This window comes from Protobothrops mucrosquamatus, unplaced genomic scaffold (genome assembly GCF_001527695.2).
Source record: "Protobothrops mucrosquamatus isolate PMUCROS unplaced genomic scaffold, P.Mucros_1.0 scaffold_133, whole genome shotgun sequence".
Lineage (NCBI taxonomy): Eukaryota > Metazoa > Chordata > Lepidosauria > Squamata > Viperidae > Protobothrops > Protobothrops mucrosquamatus.
Window position 1 is genome coordinate 803920 of NW_015386209.1, and position 21197 is coordinate 825116.

General features: G+C 41.2%; 1 protein-coding gene across 1 annotated transcript in view; it reads left to right on the forward strand.

Annotated features, from left to right (window-relative positions):
* XPO5 (exportin 5) overlaps nt 1-21197 on the forward strand; it is a 43821-nt gene that overhangs the window by 20948 nt on the left and 1676 nt on the right. The window contains exons 19-31 of the mRNA XM_015818040.1: nt 900-999; nt 2047-2228; nt 9264-9364; nt 11625-11721; nt 12032-12168; nt 13369-13466; nt 15754-15800; nt 16657-16751; nt 17472-17534; nt 18063-18145; nt 19803-19910; nt 20054-20194; nt 20389-20553. Coding sequence (XP_015673526.1) covers nt 900-999; nt 2047-2228; nt 9264-9364; nt 11625-11721; nt 12032-12168; nt 13369-13466; nt 15754-15800; nt 16657-16751; nt 17472-17534; nt 18063-18145; nt 19803-19910; nt 20054-20194; nt 20389-20553 — 1417 coding nt within the window. The remainder of the gene's footprint in view (nt 1-899; nt 1000-2046; nt 2229-9263; nt 9365-11624; nt 11722-12031; nt 12169-13368; nt 13467-15753; nt 15801-16656; nt 16752-17471; nt 17535-18062; nt 18146-19802; nt 19911-20053; nt 20195-20388; nt 20554-21197) is intronic.

Here is a 21197-nt window from a genome sequence, read left to right on the forward strand (position 1 = left end):
GGGGGGGGGGGGGGGGGGGAGGGAGTAGCCTCTGCGGTCGTTCGTAAGGGTGAATAACTACCGTGGTTTGACAATATTTGTAATTTCGGGACTTTTTCATAAACACTAGGGGGTGCTTATCACATAACTTCGAACGTTTGGTAAGGGAACATTCGGGGATTACCTGTATGTGGGCTTTTTCCACTGACAATCTGATATAGTTTAAATTTATTTTTATTTATCTGTATCCTGCCTTTTATTATTTTTATGAATAACTCAAGGCAGCGAATATATCCAACACACCTTCGTCCATTTATTTTCCCCACAACAACAACTCTGTAAGGTGAGTTGGGCTGGCCCAAAGTCACCTAGCTGGTTTCATGGTTAAAATGGGACCTAGGTTAAGATATTAAATGGTTAACGTATTGTGAATAAAAATGGGTATCTTTCATTTTTTACTGTGAGAAAGTAATATTAGGAGGCACACAAATGCAGAAAATGCAGACTTCTATGCAAAGTGCAGTAGGGATCACCTTTCTCAACTTTAAAATCATCTTCACAGAAAACTGCAAGAGAAGCATGTAGAAAGTCCACTAAGTGAGATACTATAGCAAAGTCATTTATAACCCAAATTGAGATCAGATTGTAGATATGATAATGTTTAATAGCATTATCTTATGCATACATATTCAGAAATCTATCCTGTAGATAGGATAGATTTAATAAGGTGCTTGTTTGGATTTCAACTTATACATTTTTTTTATTTTAGTTTGCTCTAATCTGTCACTGTAGATTTAAGTAACATCACAAATATTCCTGGATCTGACTTAATAATAGTGTTTCATGACAACTAGCTTCCATAACTCATTAGATTGAATTGATTTCTTGGAATAAAATATATTTTCTGCTACCACGCACAGAGTTCTTATGAATCCTGAAGATTTTATCCGATACGTTGGTGCTGATAATAGGATTGTAGATCCCATCATGGAAGATCCCTGTGGTTTGAATCGTTCCAGAGTGAGTATTCGATTATAAGAAAATATAGAATTCAGAAAAGGAGATTTGGCCATACCACTGAAAATTTATCCTTAGTGAGTAGTGGATAGTCTTTGGAAATAATACTAAGCATACGACATGTGATTTAAACACAGATATGTTAGGATCTACATATGCTTTTGAGCAAGAAGAAATCACAATAGAGTTTTCTGTTGTCTTTATGTTTGCATAATTTGAAGTGGGTCCAAGTAAGTTATTTCCCTTATCTAGGTGCTATTTGGAAGGGGATTATCCTAAAATATTAAAATCTTTCCTATTGCATAGTAATAGTTGGCTTTTTTCAAGGTGGGTCATGCTAGAACTCAGCTCATTGATCTGAAACTCTTTTCTCGTCACACTCTTTGGTATAGAATTTTAAAATTGCATCAGTCAGTTTGTTGTTCCACAAGATCTTTACAGAGCTGAGATATGAGCTTCACTGAAGAATCCTCAGTTTTCCTTAACGAGTAATTATCTTTTTGTGTCAACTAAATATGCTCAGATCTTCTCAATTTCGGTTTTAAATGACTGATTTATATACAGCAGGAGTGTCAAACTGCCGGCCTGCGGGCCGGATGCGTCATGCTGAAACTGCGCCCACTCCATTGCCGGCAATGGGAAAAAAGTCACGATACGTCGTGACACGTCACGTGATGTTGCAAGTTTGACATCCCTGCTATACAGTTATGCTTTGAGAGAAGATCCTAGAATGTAATGATAAATAGTGAGATGAATAGAGAAATCTCTAGAATAAGATAGGGGAAAAGTGAGTTTATGGATAATTTATGCACAATAATAAGTTTTGTACAGATTTTTTAAAAAAGTATTCACAGTTCCATTCATCTCAAATATACATGAAGTAATATACATGTGCATTCATCACATGATTGTGTATATATAGTTAAGGGTGTCTTTTTGCAATTGGGAGATATAGTCATATCTAAAACCATCTTCTTGAGACATTTTAAGACTTCAATTCTCTTAGACTGACTTTTCAAGTAACTTCTGTGTCTTTTACTTTCTGTGTAGATAAGCTTTTGTGTATACACAATTCTGGGGGTTATAAAACGAGCTCGTTGGCCCACTTCCTTGGAAGAGGCAAAAGCTGGAGGATTTGTGGTGGGATATACACCTAATGGCAATCCAATCTACCGTAACCCCTGCTCAGTGCAGATCCTGAAACTTTTTGACAACTTGCTTGCTCTGATAAGGTGAGTTAATATGGCAGGGGTCCTCATTTCACAGTCAATATGCCCCATACTTCCACTTCACTTAACGTGAACGATGGCATCTGTTGAAATATTTTGTACTAAAGCATATAAAAAGTAGAGTAGAAGAAGGAACTCTTGGCTTTATTCTGCCCATTTGGACTGTGTGTTTTGTGGGAGTTTTCCAATTTCCCATACCGTAAGATTAAGACAAGCTTTTCTTAGTAGTCTTCATATATTTTGAACCCTGTCAGTCAAGTCACATCTTCGGTTTTATACAATATCTCTTTGCTTCTCATGTGTATATATTCTTGTTGAAGGATTTTATGTATTAAGCCTGTAAGTTTATTTTGAGGGGGTAGGGAACTTGTCAGTGACACTATCGATAGATGTCTTATGCCTCTCTGTACTTGAGCAGCCTCTCTGTTGAGGATATATCTTTGTGTGTTTATTTATCTTGAGGGAGAGAGGAATAATCAAATGAAACTTCAATACTGATCTGATAGTATAATCTCATATAAAATAGATTGTCTTCCGGAATTTTGGGGTGGACAGTATCATTCCAATCTAATTCAGAGGAACATGTTTACTTGTCTGCAGTTAGCTAGAGCAGCGGTTCTCAACCTATGGGTTGCGACCCCATTTGGGGTCGATCGACCATTTCACGGGGGTCACCAAGCAAGGCTGTCCGCCATTTTTTCCCCCTTTTCCGGCAGGTGCCTTACCTCCCTTGGGCTGGGCCAGCTGGTGGTCGGCCTGCTCCGTCTCTGCCGCTTGCCAGCTACGCCTCGGCCGGTGCAGGGGGCGGAACCACGCATGCGTGGCGCTCCCGGGCAGGGAAAGTCCTCGACTTACGACCGGTTGGGTAGTCCTCGACTTACAACCGGTTTAGTCCTCGACTTACGACCGGTTGGGGGTCGCGGCATTAAAAAGATTGAGAACCACTGAGCTAGAGTGACCAGATGCGAAGAGAACAGGGTTCCTGCACTTCTAATAGTATTAGCTTATGTACTTCCTTTTTTTGCCAGTATTGGCGTGAAAGGGGAGCTGTTGCATCAGGCACAGCCTTTTTAAAGTGAAGGATAAATAGAGTTTTTGAGAATTGATCTTGAAATGGTGGTTCCTGATGGCGTCAGTTTTAGCATACATGCCTGTCACAGCTTGAGGATCAAAACAGCCTGCTCTATACTCTTACTCAGAAGCAAGCCTTACTGAGTTCAGCATGATGGTATCTGAAAAGATATGGCTGAAATTAGTCACTCTTTCTCCAATTGGATTGGGGTTTTTTTATTTACGCTTTCTAATGCAAGATATTTTGTAAAACCACTTTTCTCTTTCTTTTAAAGCAGTGTTTCTCAACCTTGACAATTTTAAGGCATGTGGACTTCAACTCCCAGAATTCCACAGCCAGCTGTGGAATTCTGGGAGTTGAAGTCCACATGCCTTAAAATTGTCAAGGTTGAGAAACACTGTTTTAAAGTATGTCAGATGAGAGATTTCTTTCCTACGGTAACATTAGGATAAGCCACTAATGTAAGCAAACTCTGTAATATAATTATGTTTTTGCTCTAGTTTCTCTACTTCCTTTCAATGTATTCATTTTTTCCTTGTCCATTCCCCCCCCGCCCCGAGTTCCACTGTTGATAGTAAAAAAAGGATCTATTCTTCTTTTAGGCCCTATAATTACTAATTATTTTAATCTTTTCTTATTAAACAGTAAAATAAAATATGCTTTACATGCCTTTGTCAGGTGTGTATAGGAATAGACTTATGTATATTTGAAGCAGTGTTTTTTTCTAAGCAGATACTCACCAAATAATCACCTTTACTATTCATTATTGGGTCTCCAAATGATCTAATCATATTTTCAGTATTTGTTCCCATTCCTTCAATGTAGCAGAACAATTTTTGATGTTAGATGTTATTTTGGTTAGCATTTATTCAAAATCTTGCACCATTTTTCTTAAAACTCAGCCCTGGTTCTTCTATAACATAGCATGCACTTTCACTTTCCTATGGATTCCTATTTCCATACATAACAATCTAGATGACACTAGTTCAAATTATTTGACATACACCTTAGTTCTTTTATTCATAATTAAATTTAAACCTTTGCCTTGGTTCACAAAAATGGGACATACCCTTTTTTCCTTAACATGTATTCATTGACATCCTTTCCCGTGAATATCTTGTACATTCCAAGTTGTAATCATCTACATCTTGTCGATAGACGTGAGCCGGAGGACTGGGTGTTGCTGTCCATAGTAGTTCTAGCATAATGAATCAGTAAGATGAAACAAGTGTATATTAGATTACCATCTTAGTTGGACCCATGGCAAAGACAGCATTTCCTGAAGTAGTGATCAGGTTTTATACATTTTGGCTGTTCTTTCACAAGCACAGTCAAAGCTCAATTTTTATCCCAAACACATTTATACTTCTCTATGCAAGTAATCAACATACTGCTGCCTACATCCCACTAACTAGGATGCATAATCCACTATGCATAGTTTATTACTATAGGGTAAAACATATAAACGAAATTCAGTATTGATGACTGCCTTAGTTTGCAGAAAACAAGCAATGTGGGTGCCTGTATGTTTGTAAAAAAATGTGTCTTAATCATGTTAAGTTGGGAAACTTCAAAGATGATAGGATAGACCAGGGGTCTTCAAACTTGGCCCTTTTATGACTTGTGGACTTCAACTCCCAGAATTCCTCAGGCTGAGGAATTCTGGAAGTTGAAGTCCACAAGTCATAAAAGGGCCACGTTTGAGGACCTCTGGGATAGACCATTTCATGCTACAAATTTTGTATCATTTTGTGTCTTTATAATGTATTACTGTAAGAAAAAACCCCTATAAGTACAAAGCTAATGCAAAAGGGAATGGTTTGACCTAGAGCCTTCCTCTTCTTTCATAGGAAATTCTTTCTGAATTTGTTTTTATCCCTATTTAGAAGCATTGCAGTCTCGTTTTGTCAGCTAATTTTTTTTTGTTGACATATAATTAAACTACAGAGGCATATATCCTCTTTTATTTAAATGTCCCATATCTGTATCTTGGTGGCTTTGGTGGAGGTAACTTGTTCTCAGCGTAAATCACTCCAGCTTGAATGACAGAGTTGAGTAAATAGCACTTTGGGTTTCTCACGTGGAAATTTGTGTTCTGTATGACAAATGAAGCTGTGACTATAGCGAACCATTTCCAGAAAGGAGAATTATGAGTATAAAACTTCCAAAGCTGTGTCAATGGATAGAGAATAATGTAACTGTATACATGTCACAAAACTGCACTAATGGAGGCTTTTTTATTTTGGGAATCTATTGCGATGTAGTAAGCATTGCTTTTAGTCGAACTGTTGTGTTGGCTGCTTATTCACATCTTGTTGGGTGTTTCTCGGGTCTTTTTCCTTTTCTGTTGCCTGAGGGAAATGTCTCTTTAGTAATTAATTATTTCTAACATCCTTTTGTAGTTTTGTTATTGCTGTCTTATTGCATGCTCTATTTTGCTAGAACTAGAGATAATGCAGTATTTGGACTTGAAGCAAGAAGAAATGCTTCCACTCCAGAGCAGAACCCTTACTATACACGTTTAGAGCTCATAAAGGGGCCACACCTCTTCACGGCTCCAGAAAACGCACAGCTGAATTAAGGAGGCAGAAACACGTGGTTAATTTCTCTTTCTGTTGCTCGCGTGTTTGTGGGCCTACATAGCTATGGGTGAGCCAGGGAAAGGCTGCAGCTCCTTTGCAGAGATACCAAAAGGTACAGATAGTCCTCGCTTAATGACAACGGTTGGGAGCAGAATTCCAATCACTAAGCAAGATGGTTGTAAATTGAAAAGACACCTGACTACAACCACCTACAATCCCAGTGTGTGATTGGTCATTAAGTGTGATGTCACATGGCCGCAGCTTAGTCCTCAAAACTGCAGTTGTTGCAGCGTCCCACAGTCATGGGACCGCTCTTTGCAACCTTCATTGCTGGCTTCCAACAAGCCAAATCACTTCCTGTCCCCCATGGGGACAGGAAGTGATTTGGCTTGTTGGAAGCCAGCAATGAAGGTTGCAAAGAGCGGTCCCATGACTGTGGGACGCTGCAACAACTGCAGTTTTGAGGACTGGTCATAAGACCCCCTCATTCAGTGTTTTCATAACTTTGGTCACGGGACAAGCGAGGGCTACCTGCATAGCAAAGACACTCATGGCAGGTCTGAAGCACCATCTGCTAGCTTCAGATCTGAGTGCCCTACCTTTTAGTTAGAACTTTCTTGGCCAAATTATCAGTTATTTGGACTTATTACACAGAGCTCATAGAAACCTACATGGCAACCATTGCCCCCCCCCCCCCCAAGGCCTGACTTTTATTAGCCCGCCAGGAAAATCAAATCACATGCATGCAGATGCAGAATTGTTCTGTGGTCACCGTGCAAATGATTCTTTCAGTAACCTGCAGAGGCAATCTAACTCTTTTACCCTGATTTTCCTTCCTGCAGCCACCATTCTGATATTGTGAAGATGCAGGAACAAAAGGGAAGAGGGCAGCCGAGGAGACTGGATGAGGAACAGGAGAGGGTATTTTAAAGGGTCAGCAAGGTTGTGCAGCTGGGTCAGGTGACTGTGAAAAGGATAAGGAAATGCCTTCCAAGCAAAATTATACATTTTTAAAATGGCATTGTATGTGTGATCTTGATAAACATCCAAAGTGGTCCTGAGTATCATAATTTCCTGCACAGATTGAGGGCATATAAACACATCAAGCAAATGCTGCATTGAGGAGCCCTGGTGGCCCAGTGCTTAGAATGCAGTACTGCAGGCTCACTCACTGCTCACTGCCAGGAGTTCGATTCTGAGCGGCTCAAGGTTGACTCAGCCTTCCGTCCTTCCAAGGTCTGTAAAATGAGGACCCAGATTGTTGGGGGGCCATATGCTGACTCTGTAAACCGCTTAGAGAGGGCTGTGAAGCACTGTGAAGCGGTATATAAGTCGAAGTGCTATTGCTATTGCCAAAATGTTCGCTGCCATGCTACAAATTTAATTGACATTCTGTTGAGTGGTAGCTAGTACGGGAAAAGAATTTGCTGGTAACCAAAAGGCGTATTTCAGTGTCCATTCTTGAGTTTTGCTTCCCCCTGGAGCTAATGTATCAACTTTCACTGTCACTTCCAAATGTCAAATCTTGTTCAGTATCAGTTTTTGATACCTACAATATTTAAAATATCACTCACACACGCATACACACACATACTCATGCCATTTTGATTCCAGTGTTATGTTTGGAAATATTGACTGCACTAAGTTGTGGTCAGTCCCATTGAGAGAACGTAGCCAATATGTTTTCAGCTCTCTGGCATTCTTCAACTCCAGATGTAACAGAGATTCACGTGAGCTTGACACATTTAACACTTGACATATTCTTATGTATCTTATTGATTTATTTATCAGGTTTACGTCCCTCCTGTCTTCTAGGAACTTAAGATGGTTTACATGTTTATTTGCAACAGTACATGCTATTCAATCCAGTAAAGCTCTAAGCAGTTTACAGCAAAAAGCAATACCATATAACATTCAAATAAATGATACCACAAACCTAAGAAAACAAAAGCAGTCCAGGGAACAGCCACTATATCCAAATCCATAGCAGAGAAGTATCTCCTACCACCAATCTGGAAGGCGCTAATAGCTTCCCCCCCCCCCAAAAAAAATCTATGGATGAGAGCATTCCTTCGTACCTCTCCCTCCTCCAATTTTTCCCTAGCGCAATAATCTTGTGAGGATAGCTTTACCAGTAAGCTTTGAGCAGGGTGTATCGTTTTATGCAAATGCAGGAAGTGGTACTCGCACTTTACGCATGCTGTGCAGTGATGCCCAATCTAACGTTGGTCGGTTCCACAAGTTTGGAAATCTTATTCTATTTTAAAAAAAGAGTCTTGGCTTAGAAGCCATTTTATCTATTGCAATATAATTTTTAAGCCCCTGCTCTGGTGCTTAAAAGGCTTAACCAAAACGAATAGTCACTCTCTCTTCATAATGTGATGCTTCTCCTTTCTTGCAGCCTCTGTTAGCACCCTTTGAAATGAATGGGCAGTTCACACCTCAGAACTATTGTTCCAGGCCCTCTGCAAGCTCAGGCAGACATCGCTGCATTGGTCTCCCTTTGGTCCCGTTCTTGAAGGTTTTCTTCACCAAGTATAGAGACTTCTTTTAGAGACTTCTAAAAAATGACAGCTGAGACTCTGGAGAGCAATTGAGAGGCCTGTCCCCGCCACCCAACGACCTAGTCCTTTCTTTCCCTGCACCCTCTTTACTTTGGGGGATTGCTGCTCTAGGGGGACAGTCTGAGTTACCCTTGATCGCCTCTAGCAGCAGGCACAGAGGCAGTTCTGGCGAAGGCTGTTGGGCCCTTTGGCTGCAGAATTTGTGCTGTGTGCAGTTACCGAAGCCCCGAGTGGAGGTCTGAGGTCTCAAAGGAGAGAGGTAGGTGAGACAGGGACCCTTCCTCCCCACTCAGATGGTCCATCCAGCTGCTGAGGGTCCCTCTTTTAGCCTGGATGGCAAGAAAGAAGTCACCCTAGGCTGAATGGAGGTCCTTCCCTGGCAGCATGGTGTGGTTAATGCAGAGTTGTCCTGCCTTTCAGGGGGGGCATCTTTCTGCCACAGAGTTGCTTATAGCATGTGAGCAAATTCATAAAGCTGCTGCATTCTGTCAGAGCCACCTGCCATTCTAGGCACCGTGACCCATCCTTAGGGACGCAGTGTGTCCTGCGTGGGTCCTTGCAGCCAGCACTTCAGAGGGCCAAATTGGAGCAAAATGTTGTGTGGGATAACTTGAATCCTCTACACAAACGGGAGATTTCTCCATACGCCCAAGGCAGCAATGTTTTTATTGGTAAGGAAGGGGGATCCCATGCACAAGTGCTTGGTCTCACCTTCCTTCTCGCCAGATACAGGAGCTGTTTACAAGCTGAAGGCGGACTTCCACTGTCAGGTAACGGCTAGATTCAACTTGTGATGATAAAATATCGCATTTTCTTCCAGGACCCACAACAATTTGTATATGCCAGAGATGGTGGCTAAATTGGGAGTTACCTTTGCAAAGGCCTTTGACATGCTGGAAGTGGAGAAGAATACCATTCTTGGTAAGTAGCTGCTTCTTACAGGGAAGTCTAGAGCAGAAATGTGACTTAGTACAGGTAGTCCTCGAATTACGATCATAATTGAGCCCCAAATTTCTGTTCCTAAGGCAGACAGTTAAGTGAGTTTTGCCCCATTCTCTAACCTTTCTTGCCATAGTTGTTAAGTCAGCGGTTCTCAACCTATGGGTTGCGACCCCATTTGGGGTCGATCAACCATTTCACGGGGGTCGCCAAGCAAGGCTGTCTGCCATTGTTTCCCCCTTTTCCGGCGGGTGCCTTACCTCCCTTGAGCTGGGCTAGCTGGTGGTCGGCCTGCTCCGTCTCTGCCGCTTGCCAGCTACACCTCGGCCGGTGCAGGGGGCGGAACCACGCATGTGTGGCGCTCCCGGGCAGGGAAAGTCCTCGACTTACGACCGGTTGGGTAGTCCTCGACTTACGACCGGTTTAGTCCTCGGCTTACGACCGGTTTAGTCCTCAACTTACGACCGGTTTAGTCCTCGACTTGCGACCGGTTGGGGGTCGCGGCATTAAAAAGGTTGAGAACCACTGTGTTAAGTGAATCACTGCAGTTGTTAAATTAGTAACAGTTACGTGTTACAGTTAAGTGAATCTGAGACATGAATCTGGACTCCCCATTGACTTGGCTTGTCAGAAGGTCACCAAAGGTGATCACACGTGACCCCAGGACACTGCAACGGTCACAAATATGAGTCAGTTGCCAAGCGTCTGAATTTTGATCACGTGATCATGGGGGGATGCTGCAACAGTCGTTAAGTGTGAAAAACGGTCATAAGTTAATTTTTTTCAGTGTTGTTGTAACTTTGAACAGTCACTAAACGAATGTTTGTAAGCTGAGGACTATCTGTATTAGGCTGGACCAAATCGGAGTAAATTATGGTCCAGCTAAAACAAAACTCAGAGCCTCTGATTTTCTGAGGTTTTGTATGAGACAAATTTCAGACGGTCTGGCAAGGCAAATACGACAAAAATATGCCCCTCTCCTCCCTCTTCTTTCCCCACCACTTGCTGTCCTTGCTTTCAAGTGCACCACAACCAAACTAATCCACATCCCTTTTTTCCCAATCATCCCAGCACAGTTATCACGTGCAGTGATGCCTCTTTTTAATGGGCCATTTGAGGAAAGGGGACACCCATAGAAGCTGAAAGCACATCATTTGTGAGGTCAGCTTACAACCGGCGTGCAAAATACATCATCTGCGATGACATAGATCTCTTTCATGACGATATTAGTATACAAAGGACAAACGCATGCAAATGAAGTAAATATAATTTTATTGACTTCATTTGCATAATACCTCCTCCGGACTACATTGTGTTCAGCAAATCCATTATTTTCAGCGGAGAATGTTCAGATAGAAATGTCCATTGTATCTCATGTTAATACCACTTTACAATGCCTTGGTAAGGCCACACTTGGAATACTGCATCCAGTTTTGTTCACCACGATGTTTGCAGCTCGGTCTGGTTTTCTCAGGAGTATTTCTGTTTATCCTTGCCTATTGGCAAAATAATTTTACAGAGAGAACTACTGAAGTCTACTTGAACCAGAGTCACATAAACTGCCTGCAGCAAACCAATGAAATACCAGCATTTAATTGCTTTACAACTTGCTTATTCCTAATCAAAGGATTGTTAAAATTATAATCATGTTTATTCAGTCCCAGCTCCCCATCAGTTTTAACAAATGAGGTGGAAACTGCTAAATAATTTGACTTGATCAGTCTTCAAAAAAACCCTCAACGTACAGAGTGTTCTTCCAAAATATTTATGGCATGCCCATCAAATTCTATCAAACAAGTTAATTGTATAAGTGATGAGCATATGGAATTACTTGTTTTACAAATATTTTTTATTATATAAAGTTTATAATGTGAGTAAGCCTGGAAAGATTTATTTACATTAGACAAATATTACGTCTGAAGAATATTTCTGCTCTTAAATTTATTTGGATTTCAGTGCATCATGAATTACATCAGTTTTCAAGCAGGTAGAAGTCTGCGTGAGCATGATTATAATTAGTTTTGTAAAAATCGTGAAAAAGTATTGTTTTGTTTCTAACTGCTCTGAAAGCATCACATTTTTACTGCCATTTCTCTCAACTTTTAAATTAAAAGCATTCATACTCCAATTTGACCTATTCCAGATACCCACAACTAAATTTGTGCTTTTGGTAGCCAGAACTGCTCAGGTCACTGCCTGAGTAGAGGAATCTCCCCACTGATACTATCCCTCTTTTTGTTAGGTCTCCCTCAGCCTTTGATGGAACTTTATGACCCTCCTGTTTACAAAACAGTCTTGGAAAGGATGCAGGGGTTCTTCTGTACACTATATGACAACTGGTAAGAAATTCATAGATTTTTCCATAATGCTATGTTAGTTCACATGTGGGCTTTCTACTGCTTTTCCACTGTGGGAAAAGAAAAATCTTTATTTGACCCAGCTGGATTTATATGTACTGATTGTGTTTTAATAGCTCTAAAAAGAAAGGAAAGTAGATGGGCTAGATGGAAACTGACCTGATCCAAATTGTCAATTTTACTTTGCACAGATAAAAAAAGTACAAGTAAACTTTTCAAAACAGCATACCTTTTGGCTCTTCTGCCAGATGTATAATTTATTCAGTTCTAGACTGTGCCTTTTGAATTGCAGCTTTCACATTCTGGGTAGTGCTGGCTCATCCATGCAGCAAGATTTCTATGTTGTTGAGGGTCTAGCAGCTGAACTACTTAACTCAGTCTTCATCAATCTGGACAATATTCCTGACTACAGACTCCGCCCTATTCTTCGTATCCTTTGTCTGCTTTTTATTTATAGTTCTCATTTCAAATTTGGCGTGATTTCCATACAATGTCCCAGCTTGAGTCCTGTTCTTAATTAGGACCCTTTCTTCTGCAACTGACCAGATCCATTATAGAGTGTGGATCTAATTAGTAAAAAAAAACCTCTAACAGCAGCATAGATAGTACAGGTAATCCTCAATTTACAACTGCAATTGAGCCAAAAAAATTCTATTGCTAAGTGAGACAGTTGTTATGTGAATTTTGTCCCATTTCACAACTTTTTTTTGCCATGGTTGTTAAATGAATCACTGCAGTTGTTAAGTTAGTATCCTGATTGTTAAATTAATCTGGCTTTCCCATTGACTTTGCTTGTCAGAAGGTTGTAAAAGGTGATCACATGACCCTGGGACACTGCAACTGTCACAAATATGAGTCCGTTGCCAAACATCCGAATTTTGATCACGTGACCATGGGGATGCTGCAACGGTTGTAAGTGTGAAAAATAGTCATAAGTCACTTTTTTCAATGCCATTGTAACTCTGAATGGTCACAAAATGAAGTTTTATAAGTCGAGGACCATCTGTATCAGAATAGAACATAAAGGTATATGCCTCCCAAGGTTTTTAAACAGTTTGAATAGCTCAGAATGAAGGCAGACATTTCTGTGATTCTAACTGGAGGCAGTTAGAGTCTGTGATTTCAGTGGATGCAGATGATCAGCAGTATCAGAACAATGATGCTAGTTGTTTTTCACTTCTGTCCAAAAGGAAAGAGAGATCCCATTTAGTTCAGACTTGTAGAACTTGTAGTCTACTAAGGCAAGCACTGCCTTATCAGCTATGTACTGTTTCATCCTGCGTTTAAAATAATGTACTAAATTTTGTTCCATGATGCCTCTAGTGGACTGTGGACATATCAGTGCATTGTGAAATCCTGATTTAGATTTCTAGCTCTCATTCTCTCCTTGAGAATAGAATTAACTAAATGTCTTTTTGGGGTATGTTTGTTGGAAAAAAATAGATTTATCAAAAATTTAGAGATGAGTGCAACTGCCTGTTTTGAGATATCTGGGAGCAAAATTGCTTTTGGCATTCGTATCAGTTAAAGAGCATAAATTGCCATGACTGGATCAATCTAATGGTTTTCCGTGGAGGAAATATAGATGTGCATTTGTGCTGCTCTACTTCTTTAACTAGTTTCATGCAGGTGTTTTTGTGAAACCTTTGGTTATCTCCTGCCCACCTGAACACTACGAATCTTTGATCTGCCCTATACTTGGACCACTGTTCACCTACCTACATATGGTAAGGACAAAATACTGTGTCTGAAAATACTGAGAGTGTGAGTTTTGTGTGGTGAATTTTTGAAAATACTGGATTAATTAGAAAAAAACAAGATCACATCTGTTCTCAATTTCCTTGTACTTGTCATGGAACTATTATGCTTGAAAGTATCTTTTGCTTAAGGAAAGAATTTTGCTAGGTGTGATGTTGTGGCAAAATTCCTAGAGATATTTTTGCATATGATTAGGAATGATCCAAACCCACAGACTCCCACTTCTTTCTCTTATGTTAATAGTTACTAGTTACTATTGCTCAAACTTTAGCTTATAGAAGCAGATCTTGGTAAGGATTTAGGATGATCCAAAACTTAATTTGGGATGCATTCCTTATTAATCCTATTTTAGCTGTTGTTACCTCCTTATAGTATACTTGAGAGGTTTTGGCAACCCAGAACCGTATTGAAAACAGTGTTGTATTGTTGTTTCATAACAGGTACTAAGACTAGACTTTGTCCTGGAGATATCAGTAATAGCATTTGGTATTCTCTCTCTGGCCTTAAACTTCTGGATACGTTTTATGTAGAATGTGATGTCATTTTTATGCCCTATAAAGCAGAGTAAATTGAGAAATGTCAGCCACCGAAGTATCCAGTGAAATTCATAGCTATATAAAACTAAGCTCTAAAATACTTAAAACTCTGAAAAATGCAGCTGAGCAAGTTATTTCGCAAACAAAGATTTCAGTTCTTTTTATAGCTCTTGTAAAAAGTAGAGCATAGCTGAAGGAGAATAAATTAGGTAAATGTCCATGGAGATTCTCGGTCATCCAGGTCATGGTTGTCCCAAAGGTACTTTTTCAAAAGGCAAGTGGACTTTTTTGTTTTTCTTTGAAGACATTTTATTTCTCATCCATGAAGCTTCTTCAGCTCTGACTGGATGGCGGGGAATGGAAGGAATGGAAGGATTTATATTCCTTGCAGACAGCTGGTCATTTGCATTCTTTAGAGCAGTGGTTCTCAACCTGTGGGTCGGGACCCCATTTGGGGTCGATCGACCATTTCATCGGGGTCGCCAAGCAAGGCTGTCCGCCATTTTTTTTGTCTGCCATTTTTTTTGTCCGCCATTTTTTCCCCCTTTTCCGGCGGGTGCCTTACCTCCCTTGGGCTGGGCCAGCTGGTGGTCGGCCTACTCCGTCTCTGCCGCTTGCAAGCTACGCCTCGGCTGGCGCAGGGGGCGGAACCACACATGCGCGGCGCTCCCGGGCAGGGAAAGTCCTCGACTTACGACCGGTTGGGTAGTCCTCGACGTACGACCGCTTTAGTCCTCGACTTACGACTGCTTTAGTCCTCAACTTACGACCGGTTTAGTCCGCGACTTACGACCGGTTGGGGTCACGGCATTAAAAAGGTTGAGAACCCCTGCTTTAGAGAGTCATTGAGGCCACTTGGAGGTTTATCTGTGTCAGGTGACCTTGAGGACACAGATAAACCTCCAAGTGGTCTCAACCACTCTAAAACAGACATGTCAAACACAAGGCCCGGGGGCCGGATGAGGCCCGCGAAGTGGTTTCATGTGGCCCACTTCATGAAGCCATCCTGGAAACAGTGAGGGAATGGCCCCCTCTGCCTTGGCCCTGGCCCAGGCAGGAGCCAGTGTACAATTTTGTGGTGGCCATCTATGCTGAAACGCATTCAGTCTTAGCTCCATAAGCCCCCCCGCCCCCGGCATGGTCTGAGAGGAACAGTGAGGTTCCCCGGTCCCACCCCCTTCTGCCAGAGATCCTCAGATCTGTCCCACTCCTGCCCAGGCCCCCACAGGCCCCCTTGACGCGAACAATGTAGAGCTGGCCACGCCCACCCAATAGGTTACACCCACTCCATCCATGCCCACCCAGTAGGCTGCACCCACCCTGCCCACACCCACCCGGCCCCCTGAGGGCAACCGCAATGCTGATGTGGCCCTCAATAAAATTGAGTTTGACACCCCTGGTCTAAAAGAATGCAAATGACCAGCTGTCTACAAGGAACATAAATCCTTCCATTCCCCACCATCCAGTCAGAGCTGAAGAAGCTTCTTGGATGAGAAACAAAACATTTTCAAAGAAAAACAAGAAAGTCCAGTTGTCTCTTGAAAAAGCACCTTTGGGACAGTAAATTAGGCAACTTTGGTGACTTGCACAGTATGAACAAGTTACTGGATTCAGTTTGTTCTGTCACTGAGTTTGAAGTGGTTTGATGTAGAACATACAAAGCTCTGAGTATACAGTATATCATTGAAATCCTTTATGTCATGTTGCTTTTTTTCCCCAGAGGCTGTCTCAGAAATGGCAAGTTATCAATCAGCGGAGTTTGATTTGGTAAGTCTAAGGCTTAAACAAGGGGAGACGACTGCTCTTTGAAACTTATATTTTACTCTTTCCCTTTGCATTTTGTGCCTGAAGTAATCTTTTCTGAAAGGGACAGCTATGGCCACACAGGTTTTCTAAAACAAGAACAATGTCAGAGTAAAGTAGATAAACTAAAAATCTATGTACTTTTGGCACTGGATAGATGTTTTTGCACAAAGTACTCCAAACTAAGGTGGCATAATGCAGAAGCTTTTCCCTAATTGTGTTCTGTCTAACCTCTGATTGTGGAGCCCCAGAATAAGATTATCAACACCCTATCTTACCTGAAGATGTTTGGAAGATGTTTGGTTACCTCATTGCCAAACTATTCAGAGTTTTTAAAGGTTTGAACCAGCCCTCTGAATTGACTTAAAAACAGACCAGCATTGAAACTATTTTTAAAAAATGGAAAGGTTTGTTTCACTTGGTGGCTACTCCTAGACAGTAGCCTATCAGATAAATGTGGACAATTTGATTTTTTTTTTAAAAAAAAAACCTCTTCAATGTATGTATGTAATACATTTATAATTTATTAGGAATGCTGTGAAAGTGCCAATAACAACAAGCAGACTTCTCTGTCCTAGAGGATTTGCAGCTGAATGCAAATATAAGTTGGTGTATATATTTTATGCCACAGATGCTGCTGCTATGATATCCCCAAGCTATGATTTTGATCCTGTTGCAATCTCATTTAGATCAGGCTGGGCATCACTGAACCATCTTTCATTAATATTTTAGTCTTGCTAGTACGATTGTGTTTAGCATCTGTTGTGCCTCTCAGATTTCTGTTGCCATCCTAAAATCTGTTTCCTTTATTATTCAACAGTGATGAAGATACAGTAGATGACAACCCAGAATCTCAAGAGATGTTGGAAGAGCAGCTGGTTAGACTGCTCACTCGAGAAGTTATGGATCTAATTGGTGAGTGAAATGAGTAATACACGGACACATCACCCTAAAGCAGAAGGAATGCTACTAGTTTTTTTAGAGGGATTTAGATATTACAATACTTGACAGCTACTGGATTACCCAGTGTTCTCTCTCTTTCTCTTCTTTTTTTCAAAAATGCTCTTGTTCAGCTTATCAAGATGTTCCTTTATCAGCAGTAGGTTAATAAGATAGGCCTAACTATTTTCAATCATTGTTCTTGCATATTGATCTCCAGGATGAAAAGATAATGACAAATAAGCAGCAAGAAAAAAAATCAACCATTTTCTCCAGCGTATTTTTAGTTGCTAAATGCTAAAATTGTTTGAGAATATGTCCTGCAGTGTGTGATTAGTTTAATAAGGAATTTCTCAGAATACACATTCATGTAGAGTCTGGCCATATTCTTCATTCTTGGCTTTTATCATTTGACTATTATGTGCAAATCACTTGAACACTTAAAATTCCTTGCTCTTTCCATGTTGATATCAGAAAAAACCTAGAGGAAATAATGCTCCAAATCACATATTATTTTATTCACTTAATATAAAAAATGACTGCATTCCTTTTTTTAATGTACTGAGACTTTCCAGTATAAGTTACATTTCAAAGTTTTACAAAGGAAGAATTAAATGATATTGAAGGGAATTCTTAAAAGGGAAGGTGTCGTGTCTCATTGATTCTGATATTTATCTTCTTTTGATGTATTTGTAGCTGTTTGCTGTGTGTCAAAAAAAGGTGCTGAGCAGAATAATACAGTTTCTGCAGATGGAGACGGTAGGTAAATGTCTTATTCATTCAGCTGCCCTTGAGATTTGAACTGAATTGGTCCTGCATGTATAAAAATCTTATGGCTGACTTAACTTTAAAAAATAAGATTATTATTCTTGTTCTATAAATTCCTTTGGAATTGCTAACCACTTCAGTAGTTTAGTTGTTAGCAAGGAATCAGAGCCACACTTCAGGAATCAGTGTCACAATATTCCAGCCTAAAAATGGACATAAGAATCTTAATGATCCTTGGCTCCAAGAACAGTATTCTGCAGTCTTTGTTCAGATTGGTTATCCCCAAAGATCCATATTGTGATCTGCTGTTCTATAAATCATTTGCCTCCTCTTAACACTTTCTGGTGCTGCGACTTCAAGATAAATGGAACTGTAGCAAGGAAGTACATTTCTGTGTGTGTCCAGCCAGCACTTTTGATGCATCTGTGTCTTCTTCAAGGAACAGACATTCTGATTGAAATATGGTTAGTAATTTGATCGATTTGTAATGAATCATGTTCACATTATTTTCCCTGATAGATGAGGAGATGATGTCCACAGAGGTGACTCCATCAACCAGCTCCGAGCTTACTGAATTGGGCAAATGCTTAATGAAACAAGAGGTAAGGAAACTCTGGTTCAATATTGTCTTTATATTGTTTGTGAGAATTGAAGGATTCACTTTAACTCTTAAAAACTGTAAAGTCTGATAGTAATTTCTTCCTACTTCTCATTCTTTGGGGGAATTTGTTGTTTTAGCCCCCTATTATTTTTTTTAGAATAAATTCAGGAGGCGAGCAATTCTGAATATCTTTGTTCAAAATAGACAATCATAGATAGATAGATGATGGATGGATATATAAATAAATGCAGTCATAAACTCATATTGTATGACTATTCCTTAGCAGCGGAAATCATAGCCGTCCCAATTGCCATTAAGTGAGGACCTCACATGAGTCCATTGTAACAACAGTCAGGAGTCCCTGGCAAGCACAGTAGTGGGTGGGAGCTACCGGCCAAGGAGTTACTGTGGGAGCTAGGGAGCATGGCGCTTGCTAGCAGCACTCCTTGGCAGCAGCCTTCAGCAGTCTTGTCCCACGCCATTGTTCCCAGCACGTGCCAGCCTCAAGCCCCCTTCTCCCTAGTGCCTGCCCATAGAATTTACCACCCTACCCATAGCTCTCAACCACTTGCCTGAGAAGCCTGCCTCTTTCTAGACCAGTGATGGCGAACCTTTTAGAGACTGAGTGCCCAAAATGCAACCCAAAACCCACTTATGCATTGTTGAGTGCCGGGTGGGTGTGGCCCATTGGGTGGGCGTGGCTGTGGTGGTAACAGCAGACTGGGTGGGACTAAAAAGTTCAATCAATCAATTCCAACTTTGCAAGATCTTTTTTTTCCCCACGAGAAGCTGAAATTGGCTGATTGAACTTTTTTTTTTTTTCCACACGGCAGCAGAGGCCTAAAGCGAAAAGGTTTTATAAAACCCAGCTGAAGGTCTAGGACTGGGGTGACGGTGCGCGTGCCCACAGAGAGGGCTCTGAGTGCCGCCTCTGGCACCCGTGCCATAGGTTCGCCACCCCTGTTCTAGACAAAGAAGATAACAAAAATAAATTGGCGGTGATGGGGTGGCAATCCTGAGTGCAGGCAGGCCCAAATTTTTATCTCGTGACTGCAGGCAATGCACTGGCTAGAACTTTGAGGATCAGTCATAAGTCCTTTTTCTCAGTGCCGTCGTAACTTTGAATAGTTACTGAATTAATGAGCATAACTTGAGGACTATCTGTAGGCTCTTTTCCTGATTCAGCAAAGCCTTTCTTCTGTTTTTGAAGAAAAGAAAAAAAACATTCTAACAATTATAACATTACCAGTTATATCCCAGCAGCCCTAGAGATTGGGAAGATTTCTCTGTAGGAAAAAAAAAATGGTCTGTGAACTTAGAAATGATACACAGAATATTTAGTACAGATCTGCTTTTTAAACAAGCAAATACGCTCTTAAAAGCTATTGTTTTTTGTGAAAATCTTTTAATTTATCATGAATGTCTTTTTACAATAATATGGAAATATTGTGGCCAGATGTTAGTTCTGTGGAGAAATAGGGTGATCCATCTTTTTCTACTTGATAAATTTGATAAAGAAACATTTTCTGTGCTTTATGAAACATCTAGAGTTCTTATGTACCATTTAATTCTGCCCTATAACTAAGAGTTCTTGACCTATAAGACAAAAATTCTGCAAACCTGTAACTGGCCTAACTTTCTTTTCATTTTTCCCCAAGAATGTCTGTACTGCTCTGCTAATTACGGCTTTCACATCCCTTTCCTGGAAGGATACCTTGTCCTGTCAAAGAACTACCACCCAACTCTGCTGGCCATTGCTCAAGCAGGTACTTGATACTGAGTTTAGCAGGGTACTTTGTAATGCATGTAATAAAAGGATATTATATTAAATAAAATAGGGGTAAATATCAGAATTTTGGAAAACAGCCCCTTCTCCCCATCTTGTTTCACTTCCATCCCTCTGCCATAGGTGCTCACAAAGAATTTGATGATCCCTGAAGCAGTGACCTGGTTTTTCACAAGCGTACTGAAAGGCTTACAGGTTCACGGACAACATGATGGCTGTATGGCAGCGCTTGTCCACTTGGCTTTCCAGATCTACGAAGCTTTGGTAAGGAGTGGGGGAGAAAATCCATTCCCAGATCTGTTGCCGTCTTTGTGGTGTAGTGCCACTCCAAGTCCAAGGCCCATTTCGGTGGGAGGCAAAGTTCTGAACATATCAGTAGTGGTTAATTTCCTCTTTGGAAATAGCCATTTCTCTTCTGGCAAAGATCCCTGCTGAATTCTTCTCTTTGTTATTTGAAGCGCCCACGCTATGCCGAGTTGAAAACAGTGATGGAACAAGTTCCAGAAATCCAGGCGTATTCCCTGGAGCAGTTTGATTCCAAACTACTCAATGTAACGCTTCAGAAGGTGGCAGACAAACGGCGGAAGGACCATTTCAAACGCCTAATTGCAGGCTGCATAGGGGTAAGACACGATGTCAAGCAACAGAGAAAACATCTCATCTCTCAGAAGGATAAACAGATTTTTTTTTCCTTCCCCCTCTGCTGGCTTTAATCGATGTCAGGGCTTACCTTTTCAGCCCATTAGTTGTGACTTACGTTACACAAATCCTAAATTGTGATGGTAGAAACATTGCAGAGATCTAACCATGTAGCCTTTGCTATTCTGTATGATTCAATATATTCTCCTGAACCTAACACATTTTATCCTTCCTGGGCCATCCATGGCTGATTATCTACTGCCTAATTGCTACAGAATATATAGCAGTGATGGCGAACCTTTTAGAGACCGAGTGTCCAAACTGCAACCCAAAACCCACTTATTTATCGCAAAGTACCAGGGCTGCATCAGCATTGTGGTGCCCTCGGGGGTGGGGGGGTGGCCCACTGGGCGGGCGTGGCTGCAGTGGTCATGGCAGACTGGGTGAGCGTGGCCAGGGCCAGTCCCTTGCCATCCCCAGGGGGCCAACGCGCTCGCTCACTCACTTCTTGCCCTGCCGCTTCCAAACGCCACATGCTCACTAACTCTGGCGAACTCTGCTGGGGCAACGGTGCGCGTGCCCACAGGAGAGGGCTCTGAGTGCCGCCTCTGGCACGCGTGCCATAGGT